The sequence below is a fragment of the Chinchilla lanigera genome, unplaced genomic scaffold, assembly GCF_000276665.1.
Source record: "Chinchilla lanigera isolate Chin_1 unplaced genomic scaffold, ChiLan1.0 scaffold00160, whole genome shotgun sequence".
In the NCBI taxonomy this organism is placed as follows: domain Eukaryota; kingdom Metazoa; phylum Chordata; class Mammalia; order Rodentia; family Chinchillidae; genus Chinchilla; species Chinchilla lanigera.
The window spans coordinates 515,979-536,683 of NW_004955561.1; the positions used below are offsets into that span (position 1 = coordinate 515,979).

Here is a 20,705-nt window from a genome sequence, read left to right on the forward strand (position 1 = left end):
CTGCCTTCTCAGCAGCACACTGCCAGGCCTTCCAGGCCTTCTTTGAAATTGGGTGGAAGCCACCCTGACCCCAAACCCCTCACACTCTGCATATCTGTAAAACTAGCACCATGTGGACAATGCCAAGGTCTGCTGCTAGCTTAAGCAATATCTAGGCTCCCTTGTAACATCATTGCAGAGGTCTCCAAGTACCTGAATGGCTGAGTGCTATAAACAGAATCTTAGGGAATCAACATGGCCACTCTTGTTCCGAGTAGCATGCACTGGGGTTTTCTTCTCAAAGCAATGTCTTTCAGTTGGCAATGTTGAGCCTGGTAAGGGCAGGTCTTGCTGGTTCCTGTGATACCCTCAAGCCATTTTTCCTATTGTCCTAAACCAAAATACTTGGCTGCTTTTCAATGCTAATCTTACCAGTAACCAAGCTCTCCTCTGGTCCTTTCTCTGTGGCAAACTGAAAACTTTTTAAATCACTCAGTTGTGCTGCTTGTTCTTGATTCTCAATGTAAAGCTGCCTAAAAAAACCCAATAATACCATGCCACAACCTGAACATTAGGATTCCCTCAAATTCCCTCCACCAGATTCATTAGTCCACTGCCCTTAATCTCAGTTTCCCAGAGTCTCTCAGCACGTGAACAAAATGCAGACAAATTTTCAGCCAGAGCATAACACACATGGCCTGGAGTTCGAATGCAAATAAGTCACTGTTTCCAACTGAAATTGCCCGAGCCTGGTCTTTACTATCTGCTTTTTTATTAGCATTCAGGTCTTTTGACCTCTGACTAGAATCACCCATCAAACCCAGCTTATAGCATTCTAAGGTTGCTTCTCTGGAGAGTATATCCAAGCCTTTCCGAACTCCTCCAAGCCAGTTACAAAGGCTTGTGAACCATATGGTCAGGTAGAGTAAAAGCAATGACCCAATTTCTCTGGTGCCAAAATCTGTCTAGTCACTTTCTTGTTGCTGAGACACAATACCCAACACCCACAATTCAAAGGAGGGGAGGTTTACTTTGGCTCATAGATTGTAAAGGTTTCAGTCTGTAGTCAGCTGGCCCCAAGGCAGAAAGGCACGGCAGGAAAGAGTTGCTCACAGGATGGGAGACAGGAAGCAGAGAGTATCAAGAGAGGGACCAGAAAGAAAGATGTAACTAACCTTCCAGGTCATGCCCACAGAGACTTGCCTCTTCTGATCAGACTGTACTTTCCAACAAAGTCAGCTATAAGCTCCCATAACACAACCAACTTCTGAAGGTCCTGCCTATGATCTTATGAGGCCTGAGAGAGACATCTAGATGCAAACCATAACAGGAAGTTTGACAGGAAGTTTCCTAGAAAATGTACTGCACCAAAATAAGGAAAGTGAAGAGGCAGCTTTGGATCATAGAATAAGTGAAGCAAAATAGGAGGGAGAAGAGGAGAATCTGCAGGTTGGTAAAAAGCAGTCATGCAGCAGGCCTGTCTTTAGGCAAACAGTGTAGACTAGAACAGGACAACAGAGACTGGAGGTAGCTCCAGAAAACTGTTCCCAACCAATAAAGGTAATACGTCATCTATGTGTTTAACTGTGTTAGAAAGGGATGGAAAGTTCAAAGATATGTTAGTAGTAGGCAATGAGAAAACTAAACAAATGAATTGTAGTGGTTGCCCACTGGCAACAAAAGGGTTAAAACCTCTAAAAGTTGAACTTCTGTTAAAGTGAGTTCTGCAGGTGATTATAAGACAGCAACAGACCTTTGGATGTAAGGCCCATTCATTTCTCCCAGTAAGTTCTAACCTAGCGTCTCTAAAAGATATGTATGGACCTTCCTGTCTATAGCTAAAAGCCTTCTCTGAGCCACAGCAAATGATCTTGTCAAAATTTTAACTATAAACATAACTTTAACATAATACAGGTGCTCTGAGAATATCTACAAGATACTAAATAATCCAGGAAAAGACATTCTTTAGATAATCACATCTGCTGCCTAGACCCTTTTTCCTTATCCTCAAATCCTGATAAAAACTTCAATCACTCAACCTGACTGGCTCTTTGGAACCTTTCCGGCTGTCCCTGCTGAGAGCTACCCTGACTAAATAAACTCATACTTAGTAAGGTCCTCATCTACTGGTAAATTATTGTTGCCACCCAAGTCACTTGCCCTCCATATACCATCTCACATATCATGAATGGCAATTATTAATTGTAAGAAAAACAGGGTATTTTCCAGAAAGGAATTCTACCTATATCTATAAATCTCATACACATAGTCTGGTTCAATAATGTATCTAACCAAATATATATCTTATAAAATATGACCTAATAATATGTAGAGGATGGGAAAGAGGATGTATGAAAGAGCTAAGTGTTCATATTTTTCACATTAGCATGTCAATATTTACAGGTAAAAATGAAAGTTGACAGGAAGTATCAGTATCACTAATCCTTTTTTAAAAATAGGAAAATGATGACCACAAGAAAAGCCAAAAAGGTTGACAGTTGTTACCTTATTGGTGGAACAGGAAGGTAACTGCTGTTTTTTATACTAAGCCTTGTAGGAATAAGTGGCCCTTTAAAAACTGCATGCATGTAAAACATTAATAAAATATTTACAATAAGATATAGCAATAGCACATGTATTTGGATCCTTATACTAAATCAAAATGATTTTTGAGACAGGATCTCACTACGCAGTTCAGTCTGGCCTCCAATTCAAAGTACTCCTTCTGCCTTAGCTAGCCTCCCGAGTGCTGGGATTAAAAAGAGTGCATCACCACACCCAGCCAGTCTAAATCAAAATGTATGGTTAAACTGTAAGGCTAAGCATTTAAACTTTATGAAAGTTTTTTTAAAAAGTATGCATTGAGGTGTACTGTAGGACTAAATATGTTAATTAGTAAAGCTATGTATTTTTTAAGATAGCTAAACAGTGTGCAATAAATACTTGTATATATTTTTTGACTGTATGTAATCCAAATTTTTGTTTGTAATGGCATAACTGTTAGAAGATACCCTTTTAATTAAATTACTTTTTCTCAGTGCAAAATGTTCTCATCTCATCATTTGTTTAGGCCTTATTTTTGCCAATTCAGTGATCATCTCTTGTCTACCTCTGCTGTAAAGAAAAATCGCTGTGACTTCCCACAGCTGATCAACAGGCTCCTGTCATACTTCTTTTTCTAGCAACCGGAACACAGTGCACGTGACCACTTGGACTACTGCCCTGGCAAGGTACAGGCTGTCTCCAAACACCTACTGCATGAGCACCATTGCCTCCTCCCACACACAGCATGCTGCCTCTGCCCCTCAGAACTTAAGAACAAAGAAAACACATGTATTTGGATATAAGCACATGTAAGCACAATTAAAACACATCCTGAGTATACTTACTTAACCAACATATATTGCCTATCTATCATTCACCAGGAACTTCAATGGAAATTAAAAGAATAACAGCTACTCAAATGACAAACCAGAAAGGTGTTATCCCTAGAAAAAATCTCTACATATACCATTTAACAAAAAGGAGGTGATAAAGCTGGAGTTTGAGAACAATAAGATAAGAAGTACTTTTAGTACAAGTTTGCAAAAGCTACAGTAGTACTGAATTTCTTACAGAAAAATTGTTATTGAAGGCCTAAGGACAAGATGGAATAAGGGATGCCTCATTTTAATCTCATCTTCTCAGGGAGATATTTTCAGAGAATTAATATTTGCAAAATGCTTATGATAAGCTCAAAGCATGTTAGTCACAAATCAAAAAGCTGGTGAAAATAGTACAAAAATAGGTCAGTGTCTGAGTAAACATTCAACTAAACTTCAGTCTCTGATGTAATATTAATAAAAGTTTATATCAAATATGAATATAAAACATTTTTTTAAAAAATTAAGATGTGAAACAATAACCCAAGTTCTTTATAAGTAAAGAAAGCATTGTACAACTTACGATATTTACGGTGAATTTCATCTATTTCCTCTTCTGTTTGGTCCTTTGTAAAAACCATAGCCTAAAATAATCAAGAAAAATCTTTAAAATTCCACCCAAAATGGCAAAAACAGAAATTAATACCACAAACTTAGGAATCTCATATGTGAATGTCCATAATGGAGAATAATAATCCCTTATCTGTTTTCTACAGATCAAGGAATGCTTACTAAGATTATAAATAGTATACATTTTACCTGTTTTTTCACATCAGTAGAAAATGCAACATTTCATTATAATATGTAGAGAACAAAACAATCCATTAGATTTCCTATTTTCATATTTCATTTTCTGTTTTCACGGATGTAATAGGTAATATCCAGAATTTAAAGACATTAGGTGACCAATGATAAGTCACATGTACCTGCCCTCTTTCTTTTCCACCTAAATTCTCCAGGTCATATTGGAAAAGTCATAAAGAAAAAAATGCAATAATACAAGTGGTAAATTAATTCTACCATTTAAAATCTCAGACTTAAGAGACTAGTAATCTACTTATATAATTCATGATAAACTCGACCGTACAGTTAGCACACAGACAATAATAAAATCAATGGGAATCCCATTTTCTCTATCATCTGGTTATATACTTACTTCCCAAAGTAATAGTTTCCTTACAAACACACTGGAGAGCCCAAAATGCTTCCTGCAGTGTCATATGACAAAACAACTATTTCTTTCCTTGGAATCCTTTTTTCAAATTTTGGGTAATCATGTGAGAAGAAAGCAATAGTGAAGGAATTTTAGGTTTCTGAGTCCCTTAACAACTCAATAGAGTACTCAATCTTCATAACTTTAGAATTATTCAACATCTCCTTTAATTACAGTTAATCAAAGACATATAGAATGCCAGAGCAACAAAGAATCTTAGGGTCATGCAGCTCAGGCTCTTAGTTTTGCAGAAGAAGACTCTAAGGGCCACAGATTAAATAATTTACCAAAAGCAACCAACAGACAAAGGGCAAGTGTCAAAGCTCCCTGATGCAAAGGCATAGGCTCATGAACTAACTCTACTTGGGTACTGCATTTTGTGCTACAAGTCAGCTAATTATGACTAAATATTGTGTTAAGAATGAGCTGCAAAAAAAATCTTAATATTCAAATAGAAATGCATCTTAGTAAATTTCCTACTGAACAGATTTAATAAGAGCTGGCTGTAATTTTGGTCAAGTATTAAGTTTTTCTTCCTTCATTTCTATTCAAATACTGAAAAAGACCATCGACATACACTTTCATTGAGTTTACTTGCTTCAAGACGCATCCTGGTCTTCTCCATGTTTTCAATTTCTTCTACTATCTCAGCAGCTGTTAAAATAAGAATATATAACCACTGTTCACTACATGGTTTTGATTATTGTACTTTTGCTATGTATGCTGTGAAGAGTAGAGGAAAATGGGTAATGGGTATATGGGAACTCCCTCTCCCAGCTTTGTAATTTTCCTACAAAGTCTAATATTATTTTAAAATAACAAGTTAAAAAAATAATATGAAGCCAGGCATAGTGGTACACACCTGTAATCACAGTTAATCAGAAGGCTTAGTTCGAGCCCAGCCTGGGCAACTCTGAAAGACACTGTCTCAAAATTTAAAAAGTAAAAAAGAATGAGGATGTAGCTCAGTGGTAGAGCACTTGCCTAGCATGTGTGAGGTAGATTTAAACCCCAATACCAAAAAGAAAAAAAAAAAACACAAATGAAATGACAACAATAAACATGGAGTTAAAACAATGAATTGTTTATACACACACAGTTTGAAATACAACCAGAAGAAAAGTCAAATAATTTTGCCTTCTCCTCTGAATAGGTATAAACAGTAATCCAAATGGAATATAAAAATTAATTGATCAGTGTGAGTTCAATTCCCTAGGGATACCTGATCAAAATCTAATACATTAAATGTAGTACAACTTTTCAAGGAGAGAGAAAGGTCTACAAATACCAGGGAGAAACGCCCTTGCCTCCAGAACCTTTATAGTAAGTATAGCTACGAAACACTTATCAAAGGGGTCTGTAATACACCATCACACACGCAATACATCTGAATGCAAACAGTGCAGCACATATAAATGCTATCTTTCTGAATCCAAAGTCAATCAATTAAAACTAAAGTACGGAAGGCCTGGTACAAGAATCTCCATGTTTATATATTTATCTCTAGAATCCTCTTCCACATAATTCATAAGGCTAGCAATGGCTGATGAAAGAACATTAGGATGATTTGATAATTAAGTTGTATAGTAAATATACAGGAAAATCTGTATAATTTTTCTCTATATGTATGAAATAATCTCTATTAAACTTATCTTAGCCCACAGACTGTAAGAAGATTGTTTCAAAATCCAATTGCCTCAATTTAATAAAAGTTTATGTTTCCAAAACACTGAGAGGTACTTTTGCCTCCCTAATATCATGAAACAGGTAAAAACAATGAAAATAAAATCTTTCTCCTGAGTATTCACTGCTTAGACCTTCTCTCCTTCCCAAACTTAGTAAGTCAAAGTGCAGCAGCAAAGCAAGGAAACTATCCCTGTTCTGTCTATTCCATTGACAGAAGTATCACTACAGACCGAAATGTCTACTATGCCCTCTCCTAAAATAGTAAGAAACCTGTATTAGGATTAAGCACACTTTAGAGGACGAGGTCTTTCCGGAAGACCTCTAATTGTCTTTAGGATGTACTGGAGAGAGCACCAGCTGGCCAGGCAGTGCACAGGATAAAAGCTGGATCGCTCTACCTCTGAGTAAGAGGATCTCAGCTAACCATTTTGATGAACTGCAAACAGCCAAGAGTGGGCTACCATGAAAGTATACAAACCCTGGGAGGCAGAGCCACAGGGGCATTGCCTTGCACCAACTGCTTTCCAGTCTCTCACTGGTGAACAGCAGGATGTGAGAATGAGGCCCCCTCCCGATCTGGACAAAGAAAAGGAGAAGAGACGCCACCCCTGCTGCATGCACGCACGCATGCACACACACAGCATAAGAGATATGAACCCCCAAACAGATCTGTACTGCTGGAGAGACAAAAGTCTTATACCACTGCAGAAAGGGCACAAAACCGCCTTCCCCAGTACACAAGTATATTCCCACTGTTGCTCAGGGAAGTAAACAAACAATAAGCTCTATTCCTGCAGGAGGCTCAGGAGGCCACTCTGAGCCCAAACTAGAGGGCTCCTGCCACTGGGAGAGGAGCCCCACCCTGAGGCCCAGATTCAAAGGGCCTTCCTGAGACAGAAGTGGCTTAGGAATAACACCGAAGGCCCCCCTGCTCCCTGCCATGGATGTAGGTGGTTCAAAGTGACGAACAACAGCAAAGAGCATTGAGAGATACCCTCCTGGGGCAAAGGGTCACAGGGGAAACCTCAGTACAAGTGATACACACACATTTTAAAAATGACAACTCACCCACCAACCTATAAGCCAAGAGAATTCTCAAGAAATATGAAACTGTTGTTGATCTGAGAACAACCACAGCAATGACAAAACCCAAGTCAAGTTGAACTCCTGACTAAATTTATACAACTCCAAACAATAAAGACACAACAGAAGAAGAGACAGACCTACTTCTACGCACAAATACTACTCATTCAGTGTTCAAATTCTTACATATAAAGCCTGGTTTCCAACAAAAACTTGTATGGTTCATGAAACAGCAAGCAACAGTAACAAATTCAGCTATCACCCAGATGTTAAAACTATAGACATGGGCTCTAAAATAATACTACTAATACGCTAAAGGATCTAGTGGAAAAGGTAAACAACATGTGTGAATAGATGGGCCATTCAGTAGAAATTATATCAAAAATTCTTTCCTTAGCGAAGAATTAAATGAAAATACTACATTTAAAAAAAATAATAGCTTGAATCCGCTAAGGAAAAAAACTAATGAACCTAACATAGAATTAGTATTATCCAATCTGAAACACACAGAATGTAAAAATAAAGAAACCCACAGCAGAACAAAGAACCTAAGAACAATGGGACAATATCAAAGATATAAATGTAGTAACCCAGAAGAAGAAAGAAGAAATAATTTCCTTGATTCCTCTTACTGGGTCACAGATCCCCATTCCATACTTTTCTAAAGAAGTATGTACTGCAGTGTGGAGAAAGACATTCTTTTGTTAGAGAAAGCACTGAACACACAATGATTTGTTTATAGTTTGTTAGGGTTTCTTAACGCTTCACTACACAGCCTGGACTGGCCTTGAGTTTATGATCCTCCTGTCTCAGCCTCTGAAACGCTGGGATTGCAGGCATGTGTTGGATTACATGTGGAGAAGGACAATCCTTTAATTACTCTTTCAATGTATGGCCTCAGGCCTGATCAAGCCATGTGACTGTTTAGTTCTGGAGGGAGTCTAGCAAAAGCATTGGTGGAAAGGATAAGATTTGCAAAACCTGTGTCCTTGTGGAAAGCCACAAGGTCAACACTAAATGCTTCACTGAGACATGCCTGAAGGAATGATAATATGATAGCTTACTAAGTCAAATCTCATACTTATAATAATTGAGCTGTGTTATCCTTGCTAAAATATTTGGTGTCCGCCCATTTGTACTAGCTACACCCTTGGTTCTCGCTCAATAAAAGGTGACTGAGATTGGTAATCCAGGCTGCAGTCCAAGAGGCTGTAGGCCTCCTGATCCCAAAATTTTCTCTCTCTTGTTTTTCTTGTTTCTCTTACTTTTCTTTTCATCCGCGGGTACCTCGTTCTCAGGACCTGTCACCCCTGGACAGAAATGGAACAACACTGTAGTGTAACAGTAGCCTGCTATGAATCTCAGTAGCTGCCCTGGGGGAAGACAGGAAGCAATCTTTGTGTTCACCCACTTGGTACAATGAAGGCAAGATGTGTGTGTACACGTGTGTCAAAGTGTAAATGGGTGGGTTTTACACATGTTATGTGCCATGTTACATTTTTATGTATTCATAATTTTTTTAATTAAATGTTTTCTTTTGATTTTTCTGGTAGAATGAGCCCAATTCAGTACAATGTCGCACGAAAGCCCACTTTCACAACTTTGAGAGGAGGTTGAAAGTGAGTCATCAGGTGACTTAGCTGCTGAAGATGACTTGGATTGTGTAAGCCAAAGAAGTTAACAAGATATGACAGACATGGTCTGGGGATATACCTCAGTGGCATAAGCGCCTGCCTGGCAAGCGCAAGGTTGTAAGTTCGATCCCCGGTACCGCAAAAAAAAAAAAAAAAAGAAGAAGATATGATAGACATGACAGACAAGGATATGATAGACAAGTACAGAATGAAGACCTTGATTCAGATGAGGAAGAAAACAATAATGTAAATAAATATTTGATCAGTCAAAATGCTACAAAATTGTCATGTATACATGAATGATCCAATGTTAGAACTAGGTCAGAAAATGTTATCAGGCCCACAAAAGCAGACTAAACACAAACAACATGAACAGCGTGACTTCTACCTAAAGTACAATATATATACAGGATGTAGAACCTCATTCTAGTACATTCAAAATGTCCATAATCCAATTTAAACAAAAAAACACTTGCCATACTAAGAACCAGGAAGGAAACAACACCTTGAATAAGAAAAGAAATGCAAATACTGCAGTAGCTCTACTGTTAGAATTATCTGACAAGCATTTTGATTAAAATGGCTCAACAAGCAATTAAAAGCATTCTTGAAACAAAGGAAAACAAAAACTGCTACTGTATATTACACTTTTAGGACAGCAACTAGTGCATTATAAAACTCTGTTTTCAGTAGTTTAATATAACAACCCAGGAATCAGAAGTGAAGTGAAACAACTGAATCCAACTGTGAAAGAAACAAATAAGCAGGCTTCAGAGAGATCAGAGGAAACTCATGAACACAGTATTATATCCGTACCCTGAGTGGAGACCAGAAAAGGGAAGGTTTGGGAAGCAGACTCATAAATTCTCAATTCTTTTTTATGGGTCAGTTTTGTAATGATGCAATAGGTTGGCGGAAACAATTCTGAAAATATTTTAGATGTACTGTATGGTTATAAGTAACAAAGAAGGCAAAAATTAATATACAGTCAAAGAGGGACTAGACTCTAAAAGAAGTCAGTGAAAAATAAAAACATCAGAATTGAGGCTGGAGGTGCATCTGAAGAAGGCCAGGCCTCAAGATAGAGATACAATGGACAGGCCTACCTGCCTCCCTAAGCGATAAGCAGTAACTTGAGATTACATGTAATTAGTACTGCCTGGTTCAGTAAGTCCAGACAGGCATCAATTGCCAGGTAGGTGATCAGAGCATGCAGACCCATGCCTTCCCCAAAATGCCTTTGTCCTTTCCATGTACCTGCTTCCCTATTAGATCAATATTAGCTAAGTGGCTATATTTACAAGTTGATTGTAGTTTGACCCTCACTGTACCCATATTGTGACTTTACTGTATAAATTACCCCTGACAAAGGGTCTCAGTGGCAACCCACTTTTAGGACCCCTCCTGTCTCTTAGGAGATATTGATCAAAAAATTTTCCCTACTCTTATCGACCTCCATTGTTCCTTGGAATTCATTCTTTAATATTCAGAAAACACAAACTCAGCACATCTGACATCTATCAGGTTGTGAGTTATATTTCTCATGCTCTCCAAAATATCTAAGTATAAATAGATTTATACGTATACTGATACGTAAAGTATACATGTATGCATGCTTGTGTATGTATATACACACCCAGCTGTCCACGTGTATAGGTATACATTTTTGTGTATACGGTCCCAAGCTCCTTTTACTGAAGTAGCCTAGAAGCAAAGAACAGTAAGAACAAGCATAGCTGGTAGCCACAGCCTAGTTTCAATAATAAAAAGAACCAGAGCTTCTCAGAGAAATAGCTGATTCCAGCGCTAGGACCCAGAAGGACAAGATGAGCCTACAATGTCTTGTTATGCCAGAAATAAGGAAAGGTAACAAAAACAACAAGCACATGCACTAAGACCAAGAATCAGTATAAAGACATTCTTGCTGGCCAAATCTGGAAAAACACAAATACCAAATAATTAGGAATGGTAATGAATTACAAATCAATGGATCGATATAAATAATAAGCAAAAATAAGATAGAAAGGAAGCTCTTGTTTTCACAATTTTGACAAGTACCACCTGGCATATGTGAAGAGAGTGCTGAATTTGTAAAGTCTTTTGTAACCATAACATAAAAAGAACGGTGCAGGTAAAAACTCATCCAAGGTTGGTAAATATAAGTGAAATTTTAATGAGGTAGAGAATAGTTAATGTATCTCTCTATATTTCCTCTTTAAAAATTCAATACCTTTATTATTTATCCAAATGACACTAGAACTTTTAAAATTATTTTATGAATAAATAAAACAAAATGTCACTATCAAATAACAAGAGAAAACCAATAGTTACTGCACTGTGTGTCATTATCGTCAAAGTAGTTACTCAGAGTACAAAACATAAGCCAAAAAGAATCTTGAAAAAGGAAACAAACAGATGTGTGTTATTATCTTATATTTCTTATGAGTACTAAGGGGGGAAATGTACCACAGATACACTGCATACATTACACAGGTGACCAAACTGTTATCACACATAAGGGCCTCCTAAATGTCAAATATTTCTAGAAGTGATACTCTAACAATGAAACAGCACTTATATAGTATTCTGTCCAGGAAAAAACAACCTGAATGTAATCACAAGGAAACAACAGAACTGGAAATACTCTCTTTGGAAACACATGCACACATCAACACACAAAGGACACTTTATTCTTTTAAAAGGCCATGAAAGACAAAGGCTCAGAAACTATTCCAATTAAAAGGGATTGGAAAGATAATACAACTAAATGCAACATGTGATTCACAAATAGATCATATATTGCACAAAAAGAAAAATCCATAAAGGCCACTGCTGGATCCACTGATAAAAACTGGAATGGAGAGATCAGAAATGAATGTTCTAACATAGTTATGCTGACTTCAACTGACAGCTGTTCTGTGGGATGAGAACTCCTTTTCCAAAGAAAATACACAATGAAGTATTTCAGGGTGAAGTGAAGATTATACAACTTTTAAGAAAATAAAATACACACACACACACACACACACACACACATACATTTAGAACAGTGGTGATACACAAAGCAAATGGAGTAAAATGCTAACAATTTTGTGAATCTGCGTAAAGGATTATGTGGTGTTCTTTAGGGTAAGTCTTTCAGCTTTCCTGTAAATCCAAAATATTTCCAAATAAACATTTTTTAAAAGAGTGTAGTCAGCCATGGTGGCGCATACCTATAATCCCAGCATTCAGAAGGCTGAAGCAGAAGGATAGCTATGAGTTCGAGGCCAGCCTGGGGTACCTAGCAAGTTCAAGAGAGCCTGGACTACAGAGTGAGACCATGTCTCAAAAAACCAAAAAAAAAAAAAAAATTTTTTTAAATAAATAAAAGAATGAAAAATTACTTTTTCAGATAAATAGATGCTAAAAAAAACCCATCTCAATAGCACAATAAATATTGACTAAAACTCATCAGGGAAAAGAGAATGGCACCATACACAAACCTGGATCCCCACAAATACAGAAAACTGGAAATGGTAAATGTGCAGGTAAACGCAGATTTTTCTTTCATGTTTTTATTTAAAAGAAAATTGACAGTTTAACGCAATAATGTTAATGAAGTATTGAGGGTTTTTTAACATACACAGAAGAAAAATCTATGACAACAATAAAAATGAATAGAAGTTGAAAGGTCCATACCTTATGCATGAAGTAGTATAACACTATCTAAAAGTAGAACATGTAAGTTAAAGACGCACAGGGTAAACTAGAATAATCACCAAAAAAACCTCAAGCTGTGTATGTGCATAGAAAAACCAAAATGTTTTCCTCACTATATTTTCATAACATTCTTCTGACACCCCCTTCCCCATCTTCACACAAGCAGACACTAGCTGAATATTCAACTCAATTCAGATACCACCTACCAGAGATGCATCAGACCTCAAAGTCTGCCCCCCCACAATCCCACTTCCAATGTCAACCTTAAACCTTACATTCTTTTACCTATATTTCTGGCTGACTATAATGATGGTTTCCACAATCCCTCTTTGCATTTGATCAATTTTCTAAAGCACAGACAACTCAGGGAAACAATTTAATTAGCAGCTATTATAAAGAATGTTTTAAAGGACATCAATGAAAAGCCAAACATGAGACACAGGAGAAGATGTGGAAGGTCCCTTCAGGTTGAGTTGTGCCACCTCCAGAAATGAGGATTCATGCTTGTTTACCTTCCTGGAATCCCTCTGAACCCATGCCTTTTTAGGATTTGTTTTTTTTCTCGTGCTGGAAATTGAGCTCAGGGCCTCATGCATGATAGGCCAACTCTCTACCACAGTTATATCACCAGCCCTCCTTCTGTGTTTTCATAAGAGACATATTACTAGGCATGATTAAATGATCAGTCATTGATGACCAACTCGACCTTCTGCCTTCCCCCTACCCCAAGCAGGGCCGGGGAATTCAAACCCTCTCTGGGCACTAGCTTGTCGCCCTTGCCAACTAGACTGCCATCCAGTGGTTATCTGGAAACTTTTTAAAAATCACCATTAACATCAGATCAGATATGGTTGAAAGGGGTTTGTAACCAGAATGGCTGCTCACACCTGTAATCCCAGCACTCTGGGAGGTTGAAGCAGGAGGATGGAGAGTTTGAGTCCAGCGCACGCAACTTAATAAGATCCTGTCTCAAAATAAAAAATGAAAAGGGCTGGGGATGCAACTCATTAAGAAGGCCCAGGGTTCAATCCCCAGAAAAAAAGTATACCACAGAAAGTACAGCTGTGACGTGGAGATTATTGTAAATAATAAAGACTGCCTTTATTCTTCAGGAACCAAGGGGAAAAGACTAAATATCATAACAAGAGATGTTCCTATTACTCCAGTCACACAAAGGCTACAGAAGCCTTGAGCCAGGAACTATGAAGGAAGCCAACCCACCCCAAAACCTCCCCCCACCCCCTCACCCCCACCACAAGTATCATTATCAAAATACCATAGAAGTATAACTAATAAACCACTAATATAGATAAAATGGAAAACTAAAAATTACTAAACTAATCTGAAAGGAAAAGAGAATGACAAATAGGACAAATAGAAAACAACGAGCAAGATGATAGATAAAACCCCAATTAAACAGAATAAATAAAATCCTACAAATTAATAGCAAGCTTGTCAATTTTAGAAAGAAAATCCAAACCTTATAGTGCTTACAGAAAACACAGTTTAATATAATAGTTCAGTAACTGTAACAGGTTTAAATAAAATGAATAAACTAAGATAAATGAGGTAGTTGTACCGATACCAAAAAAGTAGATTGGGAGACAAGGACTATTACCCAAGGCAAAGATGAATGTTTCATAATGATAAATAGGTTAACTCACCATGAATGTCACCCAGCCTAGTGCCTACCTGACCTAGCTGTTTATCTCTGAGGGCAAGATAGATGTCTGCAGTCCAGAAGTTCCTCTACAGGTAGACCAGCCCAACCTAGGGGATCTGAGACAGCCACCAGAGTGACCCACAGATGACCTCTAGCTTCATTCCAATTTCCACACTGACACCACCACCAGCCAGCATAGCCAAAACTCCACAGCATAAAAGGAAGAAAAGAATTGTGCTGGCACTCGACCTGTAAGAATTCTACTCCCCTTTAATACCCTATTAGGATCTTGAGACCCCACCCCTTGATGACTGAGAAACTGGTTTGCCAGGTAGGGTCCCACATCTCCATTCCTTCACCACTGAATAAACTTGTACTTGGTCTCATCTCAGGCTTTGCAACACTGGATGGAAAAATACCTATCCTGGGGGTCCCTCTTTTAGGAGAAAAACAACAAATTGTGGGTAACAAGAAAACATGAGAAGGTGGCTCAGGCCTGTAACCCCAGCACTCTGGGAATGCAAGACAGGAGGATCACAAGGTTGAGCCCAGCAGTAATTTAGCAAAACCCTGTCTTAAAAAAAATTTTTTTTTTAAATTTTTTAAAGGGCTGGTGATATAGCTCAGTGTAAAGGCCCTGGGTTTGATCCCCAGTATAAAAAAGAAGATGAAAGGAGAAAAAGAAGAAGAGGAGGAGGAAGAAGTGGAAGAAAAAGGAAAAGGAAGGAAGAGGAAGGAGGGAGGGAGAGGAGAGGGCAAAGAGAAAGAGGTCACAACAACAATAAATGCACACACACCTGAGAGAGTCCAAAAACAATGAAAACATCCAAACACATGTGAGTATCTCTAATCCAAAAATCTCAAATGTTCTAAAATTCAAAAGCTTTTGAGCATCAACATACCACAAACACAAAATTTCACATATAGCTTCATGTTCTGGGTCACCATTAAGACGCAAGCACACTAAAATGACTTTCAGGCAATGAGAAAAGAAGTTATACAGGAAATAGGAATGAATTTCACTTAAACTTTGGTTCCCTTCCCAGTATAACTCATAATATATATGCAAATATTTCAAAATTTTAAAAAATCCCAAATTCAAAGTATTTCACATCCCTGCATTTCAAATACAGGATGTTCAACTTAAATCTGAAAATTTAACATACTTTTATATAGCCTACAGGTCACAGACAAAAACCACAACAAAAATCAGAAAATACTGCCAAGTATGGTGTCACATACCGATAATCCCAGCACTCTGGGAAGCTGAGGCAGAGAGACTGCAAGCTGAAGCCCAGCTTAAGCAATTTAACAACTTAGCAAGACCCTGTCTCACAATAAAGAAAAGTTTAAACAATGGGTAAGGATGTAGCTCAGTTTGAAGGGACTTGGATTCACTCTCTAGTACAAAACAATTTTAAGTTAGAATTAGAAAATACTATTTATGTAACCGAATGGAATGGAAAATATAACATATCAATGTTTGTGGATGCAAGTCAAACAGTGCATATAAGAAATTCTAAAGCTTTAAATACTTATATTAGGAGAACTGTCTTAAATTAATTACCCTAACCTCCACCATAAGCCAGAAAAAGAGAACCAAACTAAGCCGAAACAAGAGTTCACTGGAATTCAATGAACAAAACATAAAAAGCTGAGAAGTCACTGAAACTGAAAAGGCTAATTCTTTGGAAAGATGGATAAAAATCCATTATCTATAGGGAGACCAATCAAGGAAAAGGAGAAAGAGACACACAGAGAGGGAGAAAGAGTGAGAGAGAGAGTGAGTGAGAGAGCGAGAGAGAGGGAAAGAGAGAGAGACAGAGAGAGAAAGACAAAGACAAAGACAGAGACACATCCAATACTTAAAGTAAAAGGACATCACCACAAATCTCACCAATATTAAGACTAACAGCTGGGCATGGTGGCGCACGCTTATAATCCCAGCAGGCTGAGGCACAAGGATTGTTCTGAGTTTGAGGCCAGCCTGGGCTACAAAGTGAGTTCAAAATCAGCCCGAACTGCACAGGGAGACCCTGTTTCAAAAAGACAAAAAAAAAAAAAAAAGACTAACCAAGTTCAAAGGATGAAATGGCAACAAATTGAAGATTATCACCAGCTTTATGTTACAATTCTAGAACAGGGCAATATGTATAAGATAGAAATAAGTGTTCAGATGGGCTCAGCACCAAAGGTTTCATTTTTTTTTTGCTTGAGACAGGTCTCACTATGCAGTCCAAGCTGGCCTTGAATGCAATTTGCAGCCCAGGCTGGCCTCAAATTTGCAGCAATTCTCCTGTTTCAGCTTCAAAGTGCAGGGATTACAGGTGTGCGCCACCACACATGGCAAAGGTTGGTTTTAATAGACAAAAGGACTGAGAAAAGCCGGAAAAAAACATCAGAAATAGACTGAACATTTCCTTATAAGGCAAGGACAGAGACAGAACAGTAAAAAATAACTAGCTGGTTAATGTCAGGTCATTTCACAACAGTGATGCAGTCAGGGATGGAAACAACTTCCAAAGGTGCACACTGGCCTGGTCTGCAAAAGCTGAGCATCTGCAAACACATCACACTGCAATGCTACTTCTAGGCATTTACATCCAACAGTACTTTGAGTCTGTGTACACCAAGAGACATGCCAAAGATTATTTACAGCAGGATTACTCCTCATAACCTAAAGGAGGAAAGAATCTCAATCACCGAAAAGATAAAGCACACTATGTTCATAAAATGGAACGCTACACAGCAACAAAAGGAAGGAAAAACCACAATGGTATACAAAACATGGGCCAATCCCACAGCTGTTATTCCATTTACATAAAGATCAAACACAGGTAACAGGAATATGCAGTGTAGGAAGGCAGGATAGTGGGCAAACGTCAGCACACAGGGAGGTAGGCAGGACTCCATGACGCTGACAGCATCTCAGCAGTGGCTACATAAGCACTTTGTCAAATTTGCTTTGAGATAGTTTAACAAACAATACTCTTAAAAATCATGCACTTTTCTGTTTACATGCTATTCTTCAATTTTTTCTAAAAAAAGCGATTATATATATGCTAATAATAGAAAGAACCCCAAGATACCTGTATGACTAAACAAAAATGAGAAACAACTGAATAGCATACACAAAATATTAACTGTTTTGTAAAATGACACATATTTGTATACTGACAAAGATGTCAGTATTCTGTGTACACTATTTAATCATAATGGCAACATTTATTCAACGCTACTTGCTAAGGTACTGCGCAGGGCACTTGACATGCATTGTTTCATTTATTTCTCTCAAAATGTTAGAAAGTCAGTCACAATATTATCCTTATTTTAAAAATTAGAAAACCAAGATAGAAAGGTATCGAGTGATTTGCCACCACTCCTAGCATAACTTGACAGGCTGGAACTACAGCCCAAGCTCTGTAGATGCCCCCTTCACCATCACACCACACAATCTCTGCAAAGACACCTGAGGAACCAGCAATGGTAGTGTCTCTGAGAAGAGGATTTGGGGCCTGGGGACACCTGGGACGAAGGCTGGCTTATCTCACAGTATTCACTAGGTACTTTTGCAGGAATATATTTGCCTCTTAAATCTTTTACCAAAAAAAGCATTTATTAGAATTTGTTTTCTACGTGTTGTAATCTCTGAGCTACACAGAACTGCTTTACCTTGAAGATAGTAATTTATTTTTCTACTTTACCTGACTTAGGATGCAAAGCATCACACTGGGCATTATACATGTGGACAAATTCTTGGTGCCTTTTAATGAGCTGCTGTTTATTTCCTTGAATAGATAATCCGTGCTGTTTTAGCTTTTTCTTTAAATCACGATCAGAGAGTAAGTTATATACAGTTTTGGGCAGCTGCTTCCTTTTTTGAACAGAACTGGAAAGAGGAAAAAAATATCTCTGATTATTGTGAATTACCAAATTCTTTCATGTAAAACTAACTTACCTTTGGATTTGACATGTGTGACTGGGAGAGTAGTACAGCTATAACATAAAGAGGAAAAGAGAAGGAGAGAGTTTGTGGGAGAAGTTTAACATTCAATAGAAGGGTATAGGCAGCACCAAATGAGACTTAGGTCTCAGAAAGAGGTCAGGACTAAAGAAGAAGGCTGGAAACATACACAGAAGGCTTATGGCCTAAGTGTTAACTTCCTGTAGGCTGCCACGTACGCAGATCTATTCAATTCTCTGTCTCTTTCAAGTATGCTTTTACTAAAATCTGCCCATGGCTTCCACATAAAAGTCCTATAAAAACCAGCTATCTTGGATGACTGGAGTATGAATATGACTGCAGGATATACTATGGATTTAAGGATATCTTATCACATTATTTCTCTAGAAAAAGTTCTGATCTACAGGCAAAACTTCATCTCAAATCCAAGGCAATCAATTTTGCAAAGGTACTGCACGAGAAATGGAAGACCTATGAGGATGGCTATCTTCACTTTATTCATGACCACAGATGAAGAAAGAACTCAGAAAGCTGGCCCACAGGTAATATCGGTGTGGTACACTTTTGCAGTGTAGTCTTCAAAGAAGAAGCATGAAAACAACAAAAATATAAAAGGGTTGTATTCTCTTCATCTTCAATTATTTATGTTAGTAAATATATAAGGTCTTATAAAGAGTGAATTAGCAAAATCATCACCCAGCTTCTCATTTTTCCTTCTATTTTCTTTCTCTTGTACTAAGGATTGAACCTAGAGCCTCCACACTGAGCTCTACCCACAGGCCTTTCTTTAATTTTTGAAACAGATCTTGCTGAGTTGCCCAGGCCAGCCTCAAAGTTGTGGTCCTCATGCCTCAGCTTCCCCAAGGGCTGGGAGTATAGATATGCACTGCTACCCATGGCCTTGTAGTACTGCATGATAAATCCACAGACACTAATACATGATTTTTCTTTAATGTGACCAAAGTCATATTAAATTATCTTCTCCTACTCTTTCCCCCCAAAGTGATTATAAACATCAAGCTACCTAAAAGTATAATGACTTGAGATAATTTCATAAACAGGAACCCCTTAGCCTCAGCACATCACAATTCAGCTCTATGGCTGAGGTACTTAAGTTTAAGTATTATCAAGGCACTCATTACAATTACAATCACTGCAAAATGAGAAAAGCAAAGATTCAGGTGAAAATGAATGGGAACTTGAAAGTAATAGGTTTATCCAGAAAACAGATTTACAGAGGATCTGCACAGAATCAGTTCACACCAAACTTCCCAAACTCCAGTACCCCTTAAATAGCTCGGACAGCTTGCTTACAATGCATATTTCCAGTCCCTTCTCCACAACACCCATCCACAGTGGTTCAGGCCAGAAGTGGAGACCTAAAACCTGTATTTTCAGTAAGGTTCCTTTGATAGTCAACTGACTGTGATAGTTAACTGACTATGGAGACCTAAAACCTATATTTTCAATGAGGTTCCTATGACAGTTAACTAACTGTGTCAATGTGAGTAAGAAACACCCAACTACACTGGGTCAGCATAGTTCTGGGTGTGCTTAAGGGATTTACAGAAGACAGAAGGCCCACCCTGGATGTGAGTAACAGCAACCAATCCGCTTGCTGCCTGAATGATAGAAAAGGGAAATTACGAAGGAAGGCTCCTTCTGCTTCTCTGGAGGAGCTCTAGTCTTTACCTTCACCTTGGAGGTCCTCTCCTGGCTTCCAGTGCAGACTCTTTAGGCTCTAGCATAGACCCTGCAGCCTCCTGATATAGGCTCACACGGGACACTAAAATGAGCACCAGGCCTTCAACCAGATCCTTTGGATCTCCAAACACAGACAGCCCTTTTGTAAACATTCACACCTGCCTCTGTGGGTAGCCATCGTAAGCCAATCTTGTACATTCTTATATATTTGTGTATCTTGCATTAAATCTGTTTTTCTAGTAAGTACTGACTGACACAGTTTCCCCGGGGTAAAGACCAGGTCCATAGATCATATATATAGAAATATTACACTTAAAAAAGACAGAACTACAAACATTTCTCTACTAACCAATAGTGCTATTTCCTGGGTAAATTATTTCTTTTATTCTCTATAACTAAAATCTAAAAGTAATTATTTAAGTATAAAAATATCTACAAACTCCAACAGAGTAAATTTTTCTGAAATCTGTTCTTATAATGACAGCCAACTGGACTCCATAAGACAGACAAAATTATGGCAAAATAAAATCACAGTAGGTAGCAACTGCTGAATCATTTTGCAGGCTTTTATAACAAGCACACAAACAGAAACAAATCATTAAATCCCTATCCAAAACATTTATTTTATTATGGACAGATTATTAAGCATATAGCT

General features: G+C 38.0%; 1 protein-coding gene across 6 annotated transcripts in view; it reads right to left on the reverse strand.

Annotated features, from left to right (window-relative positions):
• Rad18 (RAD18 E3 ubiquitin protein ligase) overlaps positions 1-20,705 on the reverse strand; it is a 138,769-nt gene that overhangs the window by 52,393 nt on the left and 65,671 nt on the right. For all 6 annotated transcript variants that reach the window (XM_013509105.1, XM_013509107.1, XM_013509108.1 and 3 more), the window contains exons 8-10: positions 18,087-18,271; positions 5,192-5,268; positions 3,925-3,985 (exon numbers count right to left, since the gene is read on the reverse strand). In XM_013509105.1, the coding sequence (XP_013364559.1) occupies positions 3,925-3,985; positions 5,192-5,268; positions 18,087-18,271 (323 nt within the window). The remainder of the gene's footprint in view (positions 1-3,924; positions 3,986-5,191; positions 5,269-18,086; positions 18,272-20,705) is intronic.